The 21,488-nt window shown below is 45.3% G+C and overlaps 1 protein-coding gene across 2 annotated transcripts in view; it reads left to right on the top strand.

Moving 5' to 3' along the window:
• ADK (adenosine kinase) overlaps positions 1-21,488 on the top strand; it is a 505,307-nt gene that overhangs the window by 18,216 nt on the left and 465,603 nt on the right. Inside the window, exon 1 of one of the 2 annotated variants that reach the window (XM_029060395.2) lies at positions 10,201-10,402. The exons of the other annotated variant lie outside the window; for it this stretch is intronic. Coding sequence (XP_028916228.1) covers positions 10,389-10,402 — 14 coding nt within the window. The 5' untranslated portion in view covers positions 10,201-10,388. Of the gene's footprint in view, positions 1-10,200; positions 10,403-21,488 lie in introns of those variants that run through there. 2 annotated transcript variants of the gene reach the window in all.

Here is a 21,488-nt window from a genome sequence, read left to right as displayed (position 1 = left end):
GGAGGATATGGTTAGGTGAGAAGATGAGGAATCCAGTTTTTGAAAACGCTAAGTTTCAGGTGTCCAGTGGGCCATCCAAGAACAGATGTCCTGATGGCACGAGGAAATGCAAGACTGCAGAGAAGGAGAGTTCATGGCTGGAGAGGTAGATTGGGGAATTATCCTTGTAGAGATGGTAGTTGAAGCCATGGGAGTGAATGGGATCCAAAGATGCTGGCAGAAGAGAGGTGGGGCCTTGCTGCAAGATAGATGTGAGAGTCATCTGATTACAGGCAGTCTATGGGATCAGATGAGCTCCCTGACAGCACAAAATGAGATCACGGGACCCTAAGGAATAAACTAGCGTTAGGGGGTAAAATGAGGAAGATCCCCTCAAAACCTTCATTGTGTGCGCCCCTCCCCTCGAAAAAAGTTTGCAAAATTCAATGCAAATAATTCGCTCAGTAACTAGCACATGTTGTAAACTCAGACAAATGAAAAAAATGCAGCTATGTTTGGCTCATTGTACAGAACCCTTTTCTGTGCTGTAGTGTGTCTCCCAGTCCTGGCTGCCTTCTCCAATCCAGCTGCCAGTCCTTACAGAATTTCTTTAGCCTATCATGTCCATCAATGCTTATCTAGATTAATCAGATCAGCAGTAACTACTCAATCATTCCCTTGCTCTCTACACTTAATAGACTTCGCAGCTTCAATCCTTCCTGCCCAGCAGCATACCAGTCAATCAGTAGTATTTACTGAGTGCTTACTGTGTGCAGTGCACTGTACTAAGTCCTTGGGAGAGTTCTAGAGAGTAGTAGGACATAATCCCTGCCCTTTTAGCATAAAGAAGATCCTCCCACATCCCTCCTGTCCCAGCAGGTGAACCCCTTGCACTTAGTATACTGCTTGGCACACAGTAAGTACTTAAATACCTTAATTATTATTGTTCCTCAGTTTTCAGCCCTATGTCCTGGCTGAAAAAGCCCCTGGAGCCACTTAAGGAGCACTGGGACTCTGGTCAGCTACCACTGGGTCTTAATGCCCTTTAGTTTTCCCATATTCTGCTAAAGTAGATTTTAGGGGTGTCCTACTTCACTGCTCCCCAAGTCCATGCGCCCCAATTACTGCCACCACTCTATGGCTGAAGCCCAGGCGTCTCCCCAAATGAACACAAGTCATCTGGCACCAGCCTGCCGTCTTCCTCGTCACCATCTTCGGGGCTAGCTCCAGGAAGCACACGAAGTGTTCCTTCCCACTGTTTCTTACGTCCAAGTGTTTCCCTGGCTCCTGGAGCTTCTCCTCCAGGCCCTACCATAGGCAGACACTAAGATCTGAGATCTGAACAATATTCAGTATGTTCTTAATAATAATAATTATGGTATTTGTTAAGTGCTTACTCTGTACAAAGCACTGTTCTAAGTGCTGGGGGGGATACAAGGTGATCAGGTTGCCCCACATGGGGCTCATAGTCTTGATCCCCATTTTACAGATGAGATAACGGAGGCCCAGAGAAGTTAAGTGACTTGCCCAAAGTCACACATCTGACAAGTGGCGGAGCCGGGATTAGAACCCATGACCTCTGACTCCCAAGCCCGCTCTTTCCACTAAGCCATGCTGCTTCTTAACACGGTAACAATACGAAACATATCCAGTTCAAACAGTCTTTCCCTGGATCTCTCCCTCTCCAGGACCCTCTGTACTTCCCTGTCTGTGCCCTGGTACTACTTTCCCTCTTGCTTTTCCAGAGCCCTAGTCACTGGACTTGGAACTTCCAGGGATCCTCCCCGAACCTTCCCCATATCCATCCAAGGTTCAGAGCATGAGTCCTTCCCATGTCTTGCTCTCCCAGCCCAGACTTGGAGTCATTCATTCAATCATTTATCCAGTCATATTTATTGAGGGCTGCAGAGAAGCAGCGTTGCTCACTGGAAAGATCACGGGCTTGGGAGTCAGAGGTCAAGGGTTCTAATCCCAGCTCTGCCACTTGTCAGCTGTGTGACTTTGGGCAAGTCACTTAACTTCTCTGTGCCTCAGTTCCCTTATCTGTAAAATGGGATCAAGACTGTGAGCCCCATGTGGGACAACCTGATCACCTTGTATCCCCCCCAGTGCTTAGAACAGTGCTTTGCACATAGCGCTTAACAAATACCATCATTATTATTGTGTGCAGAGCACTGTATTAAGCACTTGGGAGAGTAAAATACAAGAATGAACAGACATTCCCTACCCACAGCAAGCTTACAGTTTAAAGAAGGGAGATAGCCATTAATATAAATAAACTGCAGATACAAACATAAATGCTGTGCGGTGGGTGGGAGAAAGAACAAAGGAAGCAAGTCAGGGTGATGCAGACGGGAGTGGGAGAAGGTGATGGGGCAGGGGGTTAATCGGAAGTCCTCTTGGAGATGTGCTTCAATAAGCAGCACTGAGAAGCAGCGTGGCTCAGTGGAAAGAGCCCGGGCTTGGGAGTCAGAGGTCGGGTTCTAATCCCGGCTCCGTTGCATGTCAGCTGTGTGACCTTGGGCAAGTCACTTAACTTCTCTGTGCCTCAGTTCCCTCATCTGTAAAATGGGGATGAAGACTGTGAGCCCTACATGGGATAACCTGATCACCTTGTATCCCTCCCAATTCTTAGAACAGAACATAGTAAGTGCTTAACAAATGCCATCATTATTATTATTAATAAGGCTTTGAAGGTGGGGAGAGTAATTGTCAGATTTTCGGGGGGAGGGTGTTCCAGGCCAGAGGCAGGATGTGGGCGAGGGGTCAGAGGCGAAATAGTGAGTTGGAGGCAAAGTGAGAAAATTAGCATTAGAAGAGTTAAGTGTGTGGGCTGGGTTGTAGGAGGAGTAAATAGCAAGGTGAGGTAGGAGAGGGCAAGGTGATTGAGTGCTTTAAAGCCAATGGTGAGGTGTTTTTTGTTTGATGCAGAGGTGGATGGCCTAAAGTCAAAGTCTAGTTGGGTTCAGGCCAGGCTTGAGTGCTCTTCTATTGTCTCTATAGCCCTCTTCCACACCCCCTACCTTCTCCTACATGCTTGGTCTCGGAAGGGTAAAAGCTTGGAAGCTGACTTGAGTTAGTCTTTCAAGGGGTGCTTCTGAGCATGTGAGTTCATTTTTGTTTATGCCTAGAAGTCTTGTGGCATGCTAGGACTAAACTCTTATAAACCCTCAGGGGCAACTGAACAACTTGAGGTATGGCCCCTTGATTAGAATTGCCATACACTCAGCCACGAAATGAGGATGGTATCTGACTCACCTAAGGCTTTGAGAGTTAAGAACTGATCTTTTCCCACTATCCAAGCCACAGATCCTCTTTCCTAATTAGTGTCATAGAGGTGAGAGCAGTGATAACACTTTGCACTCCCATCCAGGCTTAATTGGCACCATTAGTACTATAATGAATTCCTTTGCTAAGATTCTTGGTCCTAAAGTCTCAGGGCTGAGGCTCATCTGTTGTTCTCAATGGGAAACTCCTATCAATCAGGATAGAGAAAATTGTCATCAGTTTTGTTTCCAGGCAACACAAGGTCCACTCTGGCCAGCCCAAATACTACTACACATTTTAAATCCTCTTTGGAAACAAAAATCCACCAGATTTCACATACTGATTGGTTTCTCTGTTTGAGCCCTTCATTACCAGGGAAAGGTATTATTAGGAATGCACACACACCAATTAAAAGTCAAATCAAGATAATAGAACTATAGCTAAGTCTTTGCCAAAAGTAATTACAGCAAAGAATCTTAATTAACTTTGCACATGCTGAGAAAGCACTAATTCCAACAGGCCCACTAAAAAAAAAAAGTGATGCACAAACAGATTGCCTGTTCTTTGAGGGTCAAAATAATTATCCCAAGAAAAAAGACTTAAGGAACTTCAACAACATAAGCTCTCCTAAAAATCTCCATTGATTTCTCCTCACAAAGGTAAATTCAGGAAATTAAAACACACTGTACTGTGAAACTTGTAGTAGTATTTCTTGAAGTTTTTTTGTAGTCACTATTGCAGCCAGCATATTTTGGGGACTGACTGAAGGATAGATTGCACCTTTAAAAAATTAGGTTAAGAAAAAGGGAGGCCAGTAAGCATATTTTAAGAATTCGGCACAAAATATTGATCAGTGATTGACCGATTTTTCCAATACCACTAGCAAGACTTCCATTTGAAATTATGCTTGTGCTTCCACATCCGAACTTTTGCCAACCCGTAAAATGGCATAAGGTTCAGCAGCCAAGGGGTTAGGGTAGAGCTTCGGTAATGCTTGACAGAACAGTCCTGGGAAAGTAAGCAGTTTGTTCCTGATAATACTAACTGAATAAATAGGCGTCAAGGTTGGGGTTCTCTAGTTACTGACTTTTCCGTATTATGAAAGGCCCTCAATTTCAGCTTGAAAGATAAAGGGGAAAAGTCATGAATTGTTGATTGTTGACCAAGGGTTTTATTTGAGTTCATTTTGGCTTGCCATCTAATGGCAGACGATGTTTCTGGATATGGGGAAAGAAAAAAAACCTCTTTTTACCTGTAAAATAAATGAATCTTTGCCCGTGACATTGCAATAATAAAAAGGTATGTCATATGCAAACCAGAGAAGAAAGTGACACCAGCCACAGAACATCATCGTGATCTATTCTTTCCTCAGCTTGAAAAGAGAAGTATTATGATAACAATATTTTGGGCTGTACAGTTAAAAATCATTAAAAGAATAAAATGTCTGCCCTATTTCCAGGTGGAAAGCGATGTCTTATTACTGTTACAATCTCCAAATGAGTTCAGGAAATACTGGACTGTGTACATAGACTATTACTCAAATACTTGTTCTATTTTTCTCTGGGCTGAACATGTTAGTTTTTTGATAAGTGAAATATGTTCCTCATTAATCAAGTATTTTTTCCTAAAATGATTAAAACATTAGGATATTGAAACATTAGGTTTCCAAAGACTATTCCAAGACATAATTTTTTTATGTCTAAATCTAGAGGGAGGAAAAAAACCTAGTCAGAGTAGACATTTCTCCCTCCATTTCAAACTGTCAGTTTGACTCAGTTCTTGTTTCAGTGTGGAGGAGCAACTAAATATTTCAATTGCCAAGCCAAGCTCACACCAAATGAAACTACGGAGTGGCTGGATCTGCCTGGGGGAGAGTATATTTTAAGCCTGTTCCTAGTGGAAAATTCCTCTTCCAGCTGTAATCTACACTTTGAGTCAACCCAGCACTTGTGGTGGGACACTGTGCAGACGGTGGAAATGTCTTTAAAACCATCTATTTCTAACCCTGCTCCACAGCCTAACCAGGAAACCATGATGCCAACGTGTTTGCTCACTTAAGAGAGCAGTTTGGGCTTTTTCAGCCTCCACCCTTGATTCTCCACCTTGCTGCCTACAGTGCTCTGCTCATAGTCAGTGCTCAATAAATACCACTGATTGATTGCAGCTTACCTCCATTGCTTCAGGGCAGTAAGGTGACTCAGAGGAAGGAGCCCCGGCTCGGGAGTCAGAGGTCATGGGTTCTAATCCCAGCTCTGCCACTTGTCAGCTGTGTGACTTTGGGCCAGTCACTTCACTTCCCCGTGCCTCAGTTTACCTCATCTGTAAAATGGGGCTGAAGACTGTGAGCCCCACGTGGGACCACCTGATCGCCTTGTATCCTCCTCCCAGCACTTAGAACAGTGCTTAGTAAGAACTTAACAAATGCCATCATTATTATTCGATGTTATTTATTGCCTCCTGTGTTTAGAACACTGTATTAAACACTTGGGAGAGTTCACTAGAGGTAAAAGGACACTATTCATGCCCTCAGGGAGTTTACAGTTTAACCACGGAAACTGACAGTCAACTGCTGATTCAAATATGAACAAGTTTACTCTTTGCCAATTACCTCATTCGAAAGAAAACAGTAAACTTTTGCTATTACGAAACATCGTAGTTTAACCTTTTTTTTTTTTGCGGGGCGGGGGGGGGGGGGCGGGGAGACAGGGGAGCAGGGGATGGAGTATGTTGTAACTTTATCCTTTCCGACATTCATTCATTCATTCAATAGTATTTATTGAGCGCTTACTATGTGCAGAGCACTGTACTAAGCGCTTGGGATGAACAAGTCGGCAACAGATAGAGACGGTCCCTGCCGTTTGACGGGCTTACAGTCTAATCAGGGGAGACGGACAGACGAGAACAATGGCAATAAACAGAGTCGAGGGGAAGAACATCTCGTAAAAACAATGGCAACTAAATAGAATCGAGGCGATGTACAATTCATTAACAAAATAAATAGGGTAACGAAAATATATACAGTTGAGCGGACGAGTACAGTGCTGTGGGGCTGGGAAGGGAGAGGTGGAGGAGCAGAGGGAAAAGGGGAAAATGAGGGTTTAGCTGCGGAGAGGTAAAGGGATGGCAGAGGGAGTAGAGGGAGAAGAGGAGCTCAGTCTGGGAACGCCTCTTGGAGGTTGATGATAGGCTTTGACATGATAGGCTTTGATGATGATGACGATGATAGGCTTTAAACCTTAGGGTTTTGACAGTGGGCATCATTCTGGGTACTAGTTAGGGTAAAAGATAACCATGAGTACACTTCGAGGAAACTAAACTGGGAACCGTAGAAGCTGTGCTTTAGGTTAAGTTAAGGAATTCATGTTAAACAACATGCCACCCTCTGTCTTGCAGCCCAGGAGCCTCAAGTATTTGGTTCCAAGTTGTCATTGGCTAGTATTTTAAAAAAAAAAGCAGAATATATTTTAGCTAACTAGTAGGAGGATCTTATTTACTATGGAGTTTTTTTGACAATTTATTTTGCACTGGGCTTTGCAAAAATTCAAGGCAACAAGATTAGTATTTTCACATTTCCAATTGCCATTATCCTTATCTTCTTGAGTCATCAGATTCAGTCAGGTTCCAATCCCCTTAATTTTAATAACTAAGACATTGTTTCTAGATTTGTTTCCTCAGTATTTATTTTCCCTCAAGACATTAGAACCCTGGTATCGTGTTTTGGATTTTAATCAGTTTACAATCATTTTAGCTCCTCACCCATAGTATCTAGGCCCTCTGGAAACTGCTTTTACTGCCTCTAAATGGTAAGCGTGTTGTGGGCAGGGAATGTGTCCGATATATTGTTATAGCGTTCTCTTCCCAGCACTTAGCACAGTGCTCTGCAAACAGTAAGTGCTCAATAACTATGATTGATTGTGAGCCTGTGAGGGACAGGGGCTTAATTCCCACCTGTGCATTTTTCTCCCAGAGCTTAGCACAGTGTCTTGCACACATAAGCACTTAATTACGGTTTATTCTAGTTGCGGAAGCCCCAGATTTTCAGTGTTCAGTCTAAGCTGCCCACAGCCCCTCCCTCCCTCTCCAGGCTAAAACTGGTAGCAGGAAAAGAGAAGCAGTATGGCCTAGTGGAAAGAGCATAGGCCTGGGAGTCAGAGACCTTGGGTTCTAATCCCACCTTCCCCATTGGGTTGGGGACTCAGAGGTCATGGGTTCAAATCTCAGCTCTGCCACTTGACAGCTGTGTGACTTTGGGCAAGTCACTTAACTTCTCTGTGCCTCAGTTCCCTCAACTGGAAAATGGGGATTAAGACTGTGAGCCTCACGTGGAACAATGTGATTATCCTGTATCTACCCCAGATCTTAGAACACTGCTCTATACACATAGTAAGTGCTTACAAATTCTAACATTTTTTTTTTCGCTGTGCCTCAGTTCCCTCATCTGTAAAGTGGGGATTAAGACAGTGAACCCCACGTGGGACAACCTATGACCTTGTATCCTCCCCAGCGCTTTGCACATAGTAAGCGCTTAACAAATGCCATTATCATTATTATTGCCCTGCAGTGTGACCTTGGACAAGTCACTTCTCTGTGCCTCAGTTCTGTCATCAGCAAAATGGAGATTGAAGAGCTGCTCTCCCATTTAGACAGTGAGCCCCCCCCCCCCCCCCGCCCCCCGTGGGGCCTGATTATCTTGTATCTAACTCCAGTACTTGGCACATAGTAAGCGCTTAATGTACCACAGTTAATGTTATTACTCAGGGGTCTTGTTAATGAGAATCAGCGTGGCTCAGTGGAAAGAGCCGGAGCTTGGGAGTCAGAGGTCATGGGTTCGAATCCCAGCCCTGCTGCTTGTCAGCTGGGTGACCTTGGGCAAGTAACAACTTCTCTTTGCCTCAGTTACCTCATCTGGAAAAGGGGGATTAAGACTGTGAGCCCCATGTGGGACAACCTGATCACCTTGTGTCCTCCAGGTGCTTAGTACAGTGCTCTGCACATAGTAAGCACTCAATAAATACTATTGAATGAATAAATATCCTCCCCAGCACTTAGAACAGGCCTTTCGGCCTGCAGAAGTCATGGGTTCAAATCCTGGCTCTGCCACTTGTCAGCTGTGTGACTGTGGGCAAATCACATAACTTCTCTGTGCCTCAGTTACCTCAATCTGTAAAATGGGGATGAAGATTGCGCCTCATGTGGGACTTCCTAATCACCTTGTATCCCCCCAGCGCTTAGAACAGTCCTTTGCACATAGTAAGTGCTTAACAAATACCAACATTATTATTAACTTCTCTGGGCCTCAGTTCCCTCATCTGTAAAATGGGGATGACCACTGTGCGCCTCACGTGGGACAACCTGATGACCCTGTATCTCCCCCAGCGCTTAGAACAGTGCTCTGCACACAGTAAGCACTTAACAAATACCAACATTATTATTAATGTCTCTGGACCTCAGTGACCTCATCTGTAAAATGGGGACGAAGACTGAGCGCCTCACGTGGGACAACCTGAACCCCAGCACTTAGAACAGTGCTCCGCACATAGTGAGCGCTTAACAAATACCAACATTATTATTATAGTAAGCACTTAACAAATGGCATTGAAGCACATTTAAATGAAAAGGCAATAATCAGCCTGGGGTAGGCAAGGGACCCCCTCCATCCCTGGGGGCGAGGGTGGGAGCTACAACCCTGCAGAGCTGTCATTCATTCATTCAAAAGTATTTATTGAGCGCTTACTATGTGCAGAGCACTGTACTAAGCGCTTGGAATGAACAAGTCGGCAACAGATAGAGACAGTCCCTGCTGTTTGACGGGCTTACGGTCTAATCGGGGGAGACGGACAGACAAGAACGATGGCAATAAATAGAGTCAAGGGGAAGAACATCTCGAAAACAATGGCAACCTAATAGAATCAAGGCGATGTACATTTCATTAGCAAAATGAATAGGGTAATGAAAATATATACAGTTGAGCAGATGAGTACGGTGCTGAGGGGATGGGAAGGGAGAGGGGGAGGAGCAGAGGGAAATGGGGGGAAAAGAGGGTAAAGCTGGGGAGAGGTGAAGGGGGGGGTGGTAGAGGGAGTAGAGGGAGAAGGGGAGCTCAGTCTGGGAAGGCCTCTTGGAGGAGGTGAGTTTTAAGTAGGGTTTTGAAGAGGGGAAGAGAATTAGTTCGCAGGAGGCTTGCATAGGCAACGACGAGGCCTGTTCGTTCTCCCCGTGCTTGGGTGAAGTCGGGCCCTTTGGAGCATCGCAAATAATTAAGCAGTGGAGGCCAGGGGCTCTGCTCTCCTGCTCGCCAGCTGCCTCAGTTTCCCCTGCAGGCCGGGCCGCTGGCAGGAGTTCGCCTAGGACCTGACACACCGCGGCCTCACCCTCGTGCACGCCCTCGTGCACAACGAGGAGCCTCGTGCACAACGAGGAGCCTGAGGGGAGAGTGAGACGACGACCATGTGACAAAAATCCCAGCACTGCCACTTGTCAGCTGTGTGACCGTGGGCAAGTCACTTCACTTCTCTGGGCCTCAGTGACCCCATCTGTAAAATGGGGATGAAGACTGTGAGCCCCACGTGGGACACCCCGATTCCCCTGTGGCCACCCCAGCGCTTAGAACAGTCCTCTGCACATAGTAAGCGCTTCACAAATACCAACATTATTATCATTATTAAAAATAGGAACCATTCTTTTTAAAAAATAAAAAAAGGAGGGAGCCCCTGGGGCGGCCATCTTTGAGCCGGGCGCCGCTTCGGGCCGTGGGGCCCGGTCTGAGGGAAGGCCGTTGCCCTCATCAAAGATGGCCGCCCCGGGTCTCTCTCTCTCTCTCTCTCTCGCTCTCTCTCTCTCTCTCCCGCCGAGGCCCCTGGGCCCGCCCCTCCCCCCCCGGGCTCGGCCGCAGCCAATCAGCGCGCAGGGCGGGGCCGGCCCTGGGCGCGTGGCTGGGGGTGTCTGTCGGTCTGTGTGTGAGTGTGGCTGGCGGTGCGAGCGCGCGCGCCGCCAGTCGGAGCGGGGCCGAGCACGAGAGCGGAGCCTGATCCTGCTGCTGCTGCTCTTGCTGCTGCGGCTGCACTGTGCTGCGCTCCCTGCAGCTGGACACGCCGGGAAGCGGGGCTCGGGACACTACTTTGCAGGGCCCAGGAGGGGAAGCGATGCCAGTCCTAAGGTAACAGAGCTTCTCCCGGGCTGGCAGTCCAGGCTCAGAGGGTGGATGCCCAGGGGGGCAGCTGCAACCACCTCCCTCGTGGAGCTCCTCTGTCTCAGGGCTTCTTGTTTCCTCCTCCTCTTCTCCTCCTCCTCCTCCTCTCCTCCTCTCCTCCTCTTCCTCTCCTCCTCTTCCTCTCCTCCTCCTCTTCTCCTCCTGTCCTCCTCCTCCTCTTCTCCTCCTCCTCTTCTCCTCCTCTTCTCCTCCTGTCCTCCTCCTCTTCTCCTCCTCTTCTCCTCCTCTTCTCCTCCTGTCCTCCTCCTCTTCTCCTCCTCTTCTCCTCCTCCTCTCCTTCTCCTTTCCTTCTCCTTCTCTTCTCCTCCTCCTCCTCTTCTTCTTCTCCTCCTCCTCTTCTTCTCCTCCTCCTCCTCCTCTCCTCCTCTCCTCCTCCTCTCCTCCCCTCTCCTCCTCTCCTCTTCCTCTCCTCCTCCTCTTCTCCTCCTCTTCTTCTCCTCTTCTTCTCCTCTTCTCCTCGCCCCTGCCTTGCACCTCTCAGGCTTAGTGGAAAGAGCCCGGGCTTTGGAGTCAGAGGTCATGGGTTCAAATCTCAGCTCTGCCACTTAGCTGTGTGACTGTGGGCAAGTCACTTAACTTCTCGGTGCCTCAGTTACCTCTTCTGTAAAATGGGGATTAACTGTGAGCCTCACGTGGGACAACCCGATTACCCTGTATCTACCCCAGTGCTTAGAACAGTGCTCTGCACATAGTAAGCGCTTGACACATACCAACATTATTACCTCCCTGCCATCTCCTGCTCTTTCCAGCGGCCCACCTGGTTGGCTCCCGAAGTTTTGGGGCGGTGGAAAAAAATACGAATCCCTTCGCTAATGACTTTTCTTTCCTCTTTTTTTTTGTTAATGGTACTGGTAAAGCACTTACTGTGTCCCGGCTCCGCCACTTGTCAGCTGTGTGACTTCGGGCAAGTCTCTGTGCTTCAGTGACCTCATCTGTAATATGGGGATGAGGACTGTGAGCCCCACGTGGGACCACCTGATCACCTTGTGTCTACCCCAGCGCTTGGAATAATCATAATAATGGCATTTGTTATTGCCACGCTGCTTCTTAGAAGGATGATGGTGGTATTTGTTAAGCGCTTACTATGTGCAAAGCACTGTGCTAAGCGCGGGGAGGGGGAAACAAGGTCATCAGTTTGTCCCACGTGGGGCTTACAGTCTTCATCCCCATTTTACAGATGAGGTCACTGAGGCACCGAGAAGTTAAGTGACTTGCCCACAGTCACACAGCTGACAAGTGGCAGAGCTGGGATTTGAACCCATGACCTCTGACTCCAAAGCCCGGGCTCTTTCCACTGAGCCACAGGTGAGGTAACTGAGTCCCAGAGAAGTGAAGTGACTTGCCCAAAGTCACACAGCTGACAAGCGGCAGAGCTGGGATTGGAACCCATGACCTCTGACTTCCAAGCCTGGGCTCTTTCCACTGAGCCACGCTGCTACTTGGCACATAGTAAGCACTTAACAAATACCATTATTGTTATTACCCCAGTGTTTAGAACAGTGCTTGGCACATAATAAGTGCTTAAATGCTGTCATTACTATTATACAGGACAAACCAGTTATACACAGTGCCTTCCCATTTGGGGCTCACAGTCCGAGTTGGAGGGAGGAGGATTCGATCCCCATTTTGCAGGTCAAGTAACAGAACCACAGAGAAGTGAAGTAACTTGCCCAAGGTCACCCAGCAGATAAGTGGCAGCTGGGACAGGATCCGGGTTTTCTGACTCACATGCTCTTTCCCTTAGGCCATACTGCTCCCTGCCTCATTTACTCTACCCACTGCAAACCTCATCACTTCTTCACCCAGGGCTAAGGTCATTCTGTATTGTGGGGCAAGCATTTCTTTAAAAATGTAGTTGACCACTCTCCCTTGGTGGTCCAGGGCTTTAGGGAATATGATGAGACCTATACACAGTCAGGGTATAGGTCCTTGCATGCCCTTATGCTAATGATATCTGACAGAAACTTCATTCTTTCCCAGAATTATATCTGGGTGGTTGGCTTCTTTTTGGAATTGAATGGAACTGGAACTGGGATCCAAATTAGTTGTTTCCTCAGAGTACTTGGCTATTGACAAGAATAATAAGTACTGCACCTTGTGTTTCCAAAACATCATGTTAATTTGGCTGATGGTCAGAGCCAAGCGTGGGGAGGAGTGAGTTTGGTGAGGTAGTGGGGGAGTGTGATGATAGAAATAAATGATGAAATGTAATTTTTTCTGCCATGGCAGTGTTCCACAAGATTTGAGCTTCGTTTTTAGTGGGAGGCAGGTTAATGGGTTAAAATGTGGATAGTCATCCTTCATTTTAGTATCACAAAATACTTTTCAAAATGTGTTCAGTAATTTCCACAGTCTCCCATAAATCAGACAAGTATTTACTTTATTGATGGAGAAACAGGGATACTAAAAATGTGGCATTTTTAATGTGGCTATCAACTCTGTTATTTTGTACTCACCCAAGTGCTTAGTACAGTGCTCTGCACACAGTAAGCACTCAATAAATTTGACTATTCAAGGTTTCGGGGTGATCTATAGTTAGTGAGGGAAGGTGGGGGGAATTGTTTGTGTAGTTCTGATGCTGAGCTATTGCCCTGTGCATATACCATACAGTCCTGATGTAATAGGTTGAAAGTCTTGGCTGTTGATCAAGTGATTGGAGAATAGTCCCCTTCTATTAAGGGCTAGGTAAATGTGATGGTGTTTACTAAGCTTTATATAAAGTTGGACAGCAATCCTCCTTAACTCACTGATACTTCGATTTTTTTTCCAGTAAAACTTTAATCTTGAAGCATTCCAGTGGAACTGACTGTTCTGTATTAGGAAATCTGGTAAGAGTGAGGTTTGCAGACAGAATATTATAATTTATTAGTGAGTAACTGAAATTAGGAAGAAATGGTAGTTAAGCCGTGTGGAAGGAAAGTATAAAAACAATCCCTTTTTCTCAGTCTCTAAAGCACCTGTTGCCCTGGGGCCATGAGAGGTTATATGAAGATATGAAATTACTGAAGGCTTCCAGCATATTCTATGAAGTGACAGTTTTGAAAGTGCATGGCTGTAATGTTACACCTGCCAGTCATTTCACAGTTAGTTCTGACTTTTGAGTATTTCTTCTTACATGAGACATAAATGTGACTTTTGAAGAATGGGATATTAATGATGTGGTTTCAGAAACACTGTGTTCTATACTGAGCTCTTACTGTGCGCAGAGCACCATCCTAAGCCCTTGGGAAAAAACAATACAGTAGAGTAGGTAGATCCTATCCCTGCACTTTTGCTACCTATATAAAGAGTAAATTTGGGGAGCACTGAAGCCTAATGGGTAGTATGTTAGCTGTGCTAACAAAAATATGTGTCAGCCCTGGGTTCAGAAGACTACGTGGTTAATCAGGGAAAGCTTTCTGGGAGATGTGAGATTTTAGAAGAACTTTTGTTGTGTTGTTTTTTTTAAAATGGTATTTAAGCACTTACTATGTATCAAGCGCTATTCTAACCTCTGTGTTAATGCAAGTTTACCAGGTTGGACACAGTCCCCGTCCCACAAGGGGATCACAGGCTAAACAGGAGGGAGTTGGATTGCACCCCCAATTTACAGTTGAGGAAACTGAGACACAGAGAAGTTAAGAGATTTGCCCAAGGTCACACAGCAAGAACTTGTCAGAGACAGGATTTGAATCCAGGTCCTCTGACTCCCAGGCCCGGGCTCTTTCTACTGGGCCCTGATGCTCATGTTGGGGATGATTTCCTTCAGTTCCGAGCTTCTTCCATAAAGCCTTGTATTGGCTCAAAGTCTCTGGCTTGCCCGGCCGTGGCCCTTCCCAACTGTAGTAAAAATGTGGATTAGCAGGGCCTGATTCAGGTACACGTGGAGTTGAGAGCAGGCTTGGACCTTGATGGTGGTGGTCTTTTGGATATGAAGGGTTGAGGGAGGTTTCAGGCCAGAGGTGGGATATGAATGAGGAATCAGCAGTGAGATAGAGAAGATGGAGCTACAGTGAGTAGGTTGGCTTTAGAGAAGTAGAGTGAGAGTTCTGGGTTGTAGTAGGAAATCTGTGAGGTAGGATAGGAGAGGGCAAGGGAATTGAAAGATGTAAAGCTAATGGTAAGAACGTTCCATTTGTTATGGAATTGGAGTCAGCAGAAAGATACCTTGGGCTATCATATTTGTTGTTGTTTACTTTAGATATCAATAATTCTTGAAGTAGCCTTTGATAATTCTATTAGTCAGTATACTTGAGGGGAAGGGAAATGTGTAAAGGAAAGTAAAATTTGTTGCAGTTATTGCAGTGACAGTTATGTGAATACTACTACTACTACTAATAATTATAATATTATAATGTAATAATAATAGAGAAGCAGCATGGCTCAGTGGAAAGAGCACAGGCTTTGGAGTCAGAGGTCATGGGTTCGGATCCCGGCTCGGCCACTTGCCAGCTGTGTGACTATGGGCAAGTCACTTCACTTCTCGGTGCCTCAGTTACCTCATCTGTAAAATGGGGATGAAGACTGTGAGCCCCATGTGGGACATCCTGATTCCCCTGTGTCTACCCCAGCGCTTAGAACAGTGCTCGGCACATAGTAAGCGCTTAACAAATACCAACAAATAAATACTTGTAAATGACTCTGCTGTGATTGTGTGGAAGTTATCTTGGCCCTCCTCCCTCCATTTTCCTCCCACGACCCCATCTGTTGGCTGCAAAGCATAAAAGCAGTGTGGTTTAGGGGAAAGGGCATAAAACCGGGAGTCAAAAAACCCGAAGTCTAATCCCAGCTCTGTCACGTGCCTGAGTTGTGACCTTGGGCAAGAAACTTAATATTTCTGTTCTTCAGTTTCCTCATCTATAAAATGGGGATTACCGGTTCTCTGTCCCACCCCACTTCCCATTTAGACTATGAACACTGTGGAACTAAGATTGTCTCTCATCTGATTGTGTTGTACCCTACTCCGATGCTTGGCACAAAATAAGCCCTTAAATATTATCACCATCATCATCATCATTATTATTATTAGGTTTGGTGTTTGGGGTGGCTACTCTCTATGGCTGAGTTTGTTGCCTTCGAGGCTAGTAGCTAGCAGTCAATCAGTGGTATTTATTGAGTGCTTACTTTGTCCATAGCACTGTACTAAGTGCTTGGGAGAGTAAAATATAACAGAGTTGGTAGACACAGTCCCTGCCCACAATGAGTTTACAGTCTAGAGAATGAGTTTACAGTCTAGTAGAATACCAAACCCTGCCCCATAGAACTCCAGTTCCCCTGTCGTGTCTGAGGCCATGATCTTTTTGTTTTAATGGTTTATGTTAAGAGTTTGCTATGTGCCAGCCACACCCTTTTTAAAAAAATGGTACTTGTTAAACATATACTATGTGCCGGGCACTGTTTTAAGCCCTGGGGCAGATCCAAGGTCAACAGGTTGGACACAGTCCATGTACCACGTGGGGCTCACAGTCTTAATCCCCATTTTACACCTGAGGGAATTGAGTCACAGAGAAGTGAATAGATTTGCCCAAGGTCACACAGCAGACAAGAGCCGGAGCTGGGATTAGAACCCAGGTTCTCTGACTCCCAGCCCCAGACTTTTTCTACCAAGCTGGCTCCCTGGTACACATAGCTGCAGTCTATCATTACTGTGAGCTCAGGCCAAACAGCTTCCTTAAGGAGATTGACTAAGGCAGCCTGCCCTGCAAGCTAGGCTTATTGCATATCTTGGAAACACTGAAGGACCTTAAGCTCATTGATGGTCCAGTCCTGCCTTGTGCCAGGGTTTGTTTGTTTCTGGGCAGGCAACATGTCTTTCAACTTTGTTTTATTGTACCTTTCCAAGCGCTCAGTGTGGTGCTCTGCACATAGTAAGCGCTTAATAAATACCATTGACTGATGGGTTGATTCAATCAAGCAAGCCCTGGGTAGGAAGCTCTAACTCCTTGCAGTCCTTACCAAGCTAACAGGTTTCTGAGGGGAGTTTTAGAACTAATTATCAGCTCCTGCTGGCTTTTTGCAGGTTCTGGAATGGTTCCCCAAGCCTGTGTAGGTTGTAATAGCATTGAAGTTTGCCTTAAACTCTCCTACCGAATCCACTTTTAATTGTCAACACCTCCATAAGAACATCCCTGACTGAGCAAACTGTCACTCCACTTTCCCTCAGTATGTCTTATTCAAAACTTAAACTGTACTTAGCAAAGCAAATGAGTTTTAAAATAGAGTGAAATGTTCCTTCAAGTGTATAACATTCTAAAATTTAAGTTCTGCTTTCACAGAAAAACATACAGTGCTATTGAGCCAATTCCTTATAAATGGGTCATTTTTGAGGAAGCACTTAAATCATTCCTTTGTAAGAATGGCAAATTCTATGAACTGTATCTGTTTAGAAATAGTAAACAAATATCATTATATCTCTACTTTAGCAGAAAATAAACCTTTAGGGCTTTGATGATTATCCAGTGTGTTTAGCTTTCATTGTCACTCCTTTAAAACCAATTTTGATTGTATTCCTCTCTTAGCAGTGTTAAAATGTGGAGATCATCATTTTTCATCATCAATGGTATTTGAGTGTTTACTTTGTGCAGAGCGTGGTACTAAGCGCTTGGGACAATACAATGCAATAGAGTTGGCAAGCACCTTCCCTGCCCACAAGGAGCTTACAGTTTAGACAGGAACACAGACATTAATGAAATATAAATTTTTGAGCCTTAAGGCAAGCCAAGTTTAGATAAAGTTATTCAAAACTGAGTTCAAGGATATGCACCTCTTAAGCAGTTGATATTCACCTCTTGCCTACTGCACTTATAGGAAACAGCCTGATGCAGTGGATACAGAGCAGACTTGGGAGTCAGAAGGTTATGGGTTTTAATCCTGACTCTGTGACTTGTCTGTTGTGTGACTTTGGACAAGTAACTTAACTTCTCTGTGCCTCATTTTCTTCATCTGTAAAATGGGTACTGAGTCGGTGAGCCCCACGTGGGACTGTGTCCAACCCGATTTGCATGTATCCACTTCAGTGTTAAGTACAGTGCCTGGCTCATAGTAAGTGCTTAACAAATACCATTATGTATATGTCCCTATTCTTGCTCATTTTCCCTACCTATAGTTTATTTTAATGTCTGTCCCCCCCCTTTAGTCTGTAAGCTTTTTATGGGCAGGGATTGAGTCTGCATAGTCTATTGTATTCATCCCAAACTTAGTACAGGCCTCAATAAATATCATTGATTGATCCATTGAAAGGGAGTCTGGTGACAAATCCTCAATTCTGATTCTTTACCATTAGTTTTAAGGCTCTCTGCCACCAACTTTCCCATCTTGCATATCATCTCTCTTTAGTTGTTCTTCCCAAACTCTTTCTGCCTTACTTACTCTCACCTGGAATCCCTTGTTTTCACTATTCTTCTATGTACACTTCTTTCTACTGCTAAAGCTGACAGATTTTAGCTCTCTGCCATCTTCAAAGCCCTACTACTACAGTCCCTCTCCTCCAGAAAGTCTTCCCCAACTAATTCCCGACACCCTAATTGCCTCAATTCACAGCCACTCTAAGAGCTTATGTACTTTGTACACTTAGTTTAGTGCTCTCATTCTGATATAGTCACACCACTAATAACCTCATTCTTTCACCCGCTCCCTCCATATGTAACCAAGTCATTTTCTTGTAGCTTTGGACAAGAAGGTCAAAGTGTCCATCCACCAGCAAAGTCTGAGTCAGAACCCTGGTAATATTTTCATATTTGCTTCAGGTGGTTTTTCTTGAGTAATATCTATTCTCCCCAGGTTATATCCTCTCAACCACTCTAGGCAGCGTGGCTCAGTGAAAGAACATAGAACACTGAGTCAGAAGACCAGGGTTCTAATCCCAACTTCTTCACTTGCCTGTTTTATGGCCATGGGCAAGTCTTTTAGCCTCTGTTTACTTCAGTCTCCTCATCTGTAAAATGGGGATGAAATGTCTGTTCCTCTCTCAATCTTTGAGCCTCGAGGAGGTCAGGGATTATGTCCAATTTGATTATCTTGTATCAACCCCATCACTCAGCACAGTGCTTGGCACAAAAGGTGATTAATACCATTATGGTTATTATTACCTTTGCTAAGTAAACATTTTATACTTACACAACCACAGTAGCACTTATGTGCATACTTTACTGAAGGACAGATACAAGCTAATCAATTCAGACCCAGCTCCTGCCCGATGTGGGCCTCCAAGTTTAAATAGGAAGGGGAACAGGTAACGAATCCCCATTTTGCTGATGCGGAAACTGAGTCACAGAAGATCTAAATCGCTTGCCCCAGTTCTAGTCTTAGACCTAGGACTAGAAGTTCTTTCTTTTCTTTTTCATTATTTTTTGTTGTTGACCTTGTTTAACAGGGTGGCTTTGTTAGGCCTCAATAGTAATCAATGGTATTTATTAGGCATCTACTGTATGCAGAGCACTGTACTAAGTGTTTGAGTACACTATAACAATTGGTAAACAGTTCCCTGCCCACAGGGAGCTTTCAGTCTAGAGAGGGAGACAGGCATTAATAGAAATAAATTATGGGTATATAATGCTATGGGCTAAGGGTGGGGTGAATATCAAGTGCTTAAAGGGTACAGTTCCAAGTGCCTAAGTGACACAAGGGAAAGGGAATAGGGGAAAAGAGGACTTAATCGGAAAAGACCTCTTGGAAGAGATGATTTAAATAAGCCTTTAAAGGTGTGGAGAGTGAGGGTCGGTTGAATAGGGAGGTGGAGAGAGAGCCAGAGGGAGGATGTGGGCAAGGAATTGGTGGCAAGATAGATGAGACTGAAGTATAGGGACCAAGTTGGCATTAGAGGAGTGAACTGTGGGCTGGGTTGTAGTAGAAAGTCAGTGAAGTAAGATGAGGGGGCAAGCTGATTGAGTGCTTGAAAGCCCATAGTAAGGAGGTCCTCATTTGAGGTGGAGGGGCAACCTTTGGAGGTTCTTGAGGAGTGGGGAGATGTAGATCGAATCAATTCATAGTATTTATTGAGCGCTTACTGTGTGCATAGCATCATACTAAGTGCTTGGGAGAATAGCTGGCTGTAGACAGGGAATGTGTCTACCAGCTGTTACGTTGTTACATTGTACCTCTCCCCAGTGCTTAGTGCAGTTCTCTGCACACAGTAAGCACTGGATAAATACAATTGATTGATTACAATATGACAGAGTTGGTAGACATGTTCCCTGCCCACAAGAAGCTTACAGTATAGAGGGAGAGACAGACATTAATGTAAATTAAGGATATGTACATAAGTACTGAGGAGTTGAGGATGGGGTGTATAAAAGGAGGAAATCTAAGTGCAAGGGTGACACAGAAGGGAGTGGGAAAAGTGGAAATGAGGGCTTAGTTGGGAAAGGCCTTTTGGAGGAGATGTGATACTTTGAAGGTGGAGAGTGTGATGGTGTGTCGGATACGAAGGGAGAGGGAGTTCAAGACAGCTTTTCTTAGAAAAATGATCCATGCAGCAGATTGAATTATGGAATAGAGTGGGGAAGAAACAGGATTCAGGGAGGTCAATGAGGAGGCTGATGCAGTAGTCAATGTGAGTTAGGATAAGTCTTTGGATTGGCATAGTAGTGTGGATGGAGAGGAAAGTGCAGATTTTAGCAATACTGTGAAGGTAGAACCAAGAGGATTTGAATGAGAATGTCGTTTGAATGAGAATTTCGTTCATTCAGTGGTATTTATTGATCATTTACTGTGTGCAGAGGACTGCCAAGGGCTTGTGAGATGGTGGTGTTATCTACAATGAAGGGAAAGACAGGCAGAGGACCGGATTTGGGTGCAAGATGAGGAGTTCTGTTTTGATTACATTTAGATGGTGGGACAGCCAGGTGGAATTGTCCTGAAGGCAGTAGGAAATAATAGACTACAGAGGAGGAGAAAGATCAGGCAGGGCTGGGGATTTAGATTTGGGAATCATCTACATAGAAATGGCAGGTTACCCCCTGGGAGTGAGTGAGTTCTCCAAGAGAATCACAACTGATCCTTGAAGGGACCCCCACAGTTAAGGGGCGGGAGACAGAAGAGGAGCCTGTGAAATACACTGAGGAGTGGTCATAGGAGGAGGAGGAGAACCATGAGGAAAACACTGCCAGTAAAGTCAAGATTGGATACTAATGTTTCAAGGAAAAGGGGGTGAGTCACAGTGTAGAAGGCAGCTGACCAGTCTAGAAGGATTAAGAGACTTACCCTAGGTCACACAGCAGGCAAGTGGCAGAGCCAGGTTTAGAACCCAGGTCCTTTTGACTCCCAGGCCCAGACTCTCTCCACTCGGCCATGCTGGAAAGAAGCAAATTTCCCATGCAGACAGTCTCTGATGGCAGCAAGCAGAGAATGCTGGAGGCAAGAGAGCATCCCCTTCCCCGGTCAACCATACTCAGTGTCCTAGGCAAGGCACCTCTGATCCAGAGAGGCTCCCACTGCTGATTAATATATGAGCTCCACAGCAGCACCCTGCTGTATTTGGGTTCTGTAGTCACTTCTCACTGTGCCTCCCTCTCGCTGCCAACCCCTAGCCCATATCCTGCCTCTGGCCTGGAACGCCCTCCCTCCTCAAATCCGACAATTACTCTCCCCTTCTTCAAAGTCTTATTGAAGCCCCATCTCTTCCAAGAGGGCTTCCCAGACTAAGCCCCACTATTCCCCGTCTCCCACTCTCATCTGCTTCACCCTGACTTGCTCTCTTTGCTCTTCCCCCCTCCCAGCCCATAGCACTTATGTACATATCTGTTATTTGTTTTGATGTCTGTCTCTTCCTGTCTAGACTGTAAGCTCATTGTGGGTAGGGAATGTTATTGTTTATTGTTGTATTGTACTTTCCCAAGCACTTAGTACAGTGCTCTGCTCACAGTAAACGCTCAATAAATACAATTGAATGAATGAATGAATTGTCTTCACCCAAGAAAGAGCCATCCTGGGCTTTTCTCCTGAGGTCCTCTCCACTTTCAGGCAGGATCATCAGAGACTGGTTAGTCTGGTGAAACTTCGCTGTTAATAATAATTATTTATTAATCAGTCCATCATTCGTATTTATTGAACAAAG

The sequence above is a fragment of the Ornithorhynchus anatinus genome, chromosome 3 (genome assembly GCF_004115215.2).
Source record: "Ornithorhynchus anatinus isolate Pmale09 chromosome 3, mOrnAna1.pri.v4, whole genome shotgun sequence".
In the NCBI taxonomy this organism is placed as follows: domain Eukaryota; kingdom Metazoa; phylum Chordata; class Mammalia; order Monotremata; family Ornithorhynchidae; genus Ornithorhynchus; species Ornithorhynchus anatinus.
This window is presented reverse-complemented; position numbering and strand designations above follow the sequence as displayed.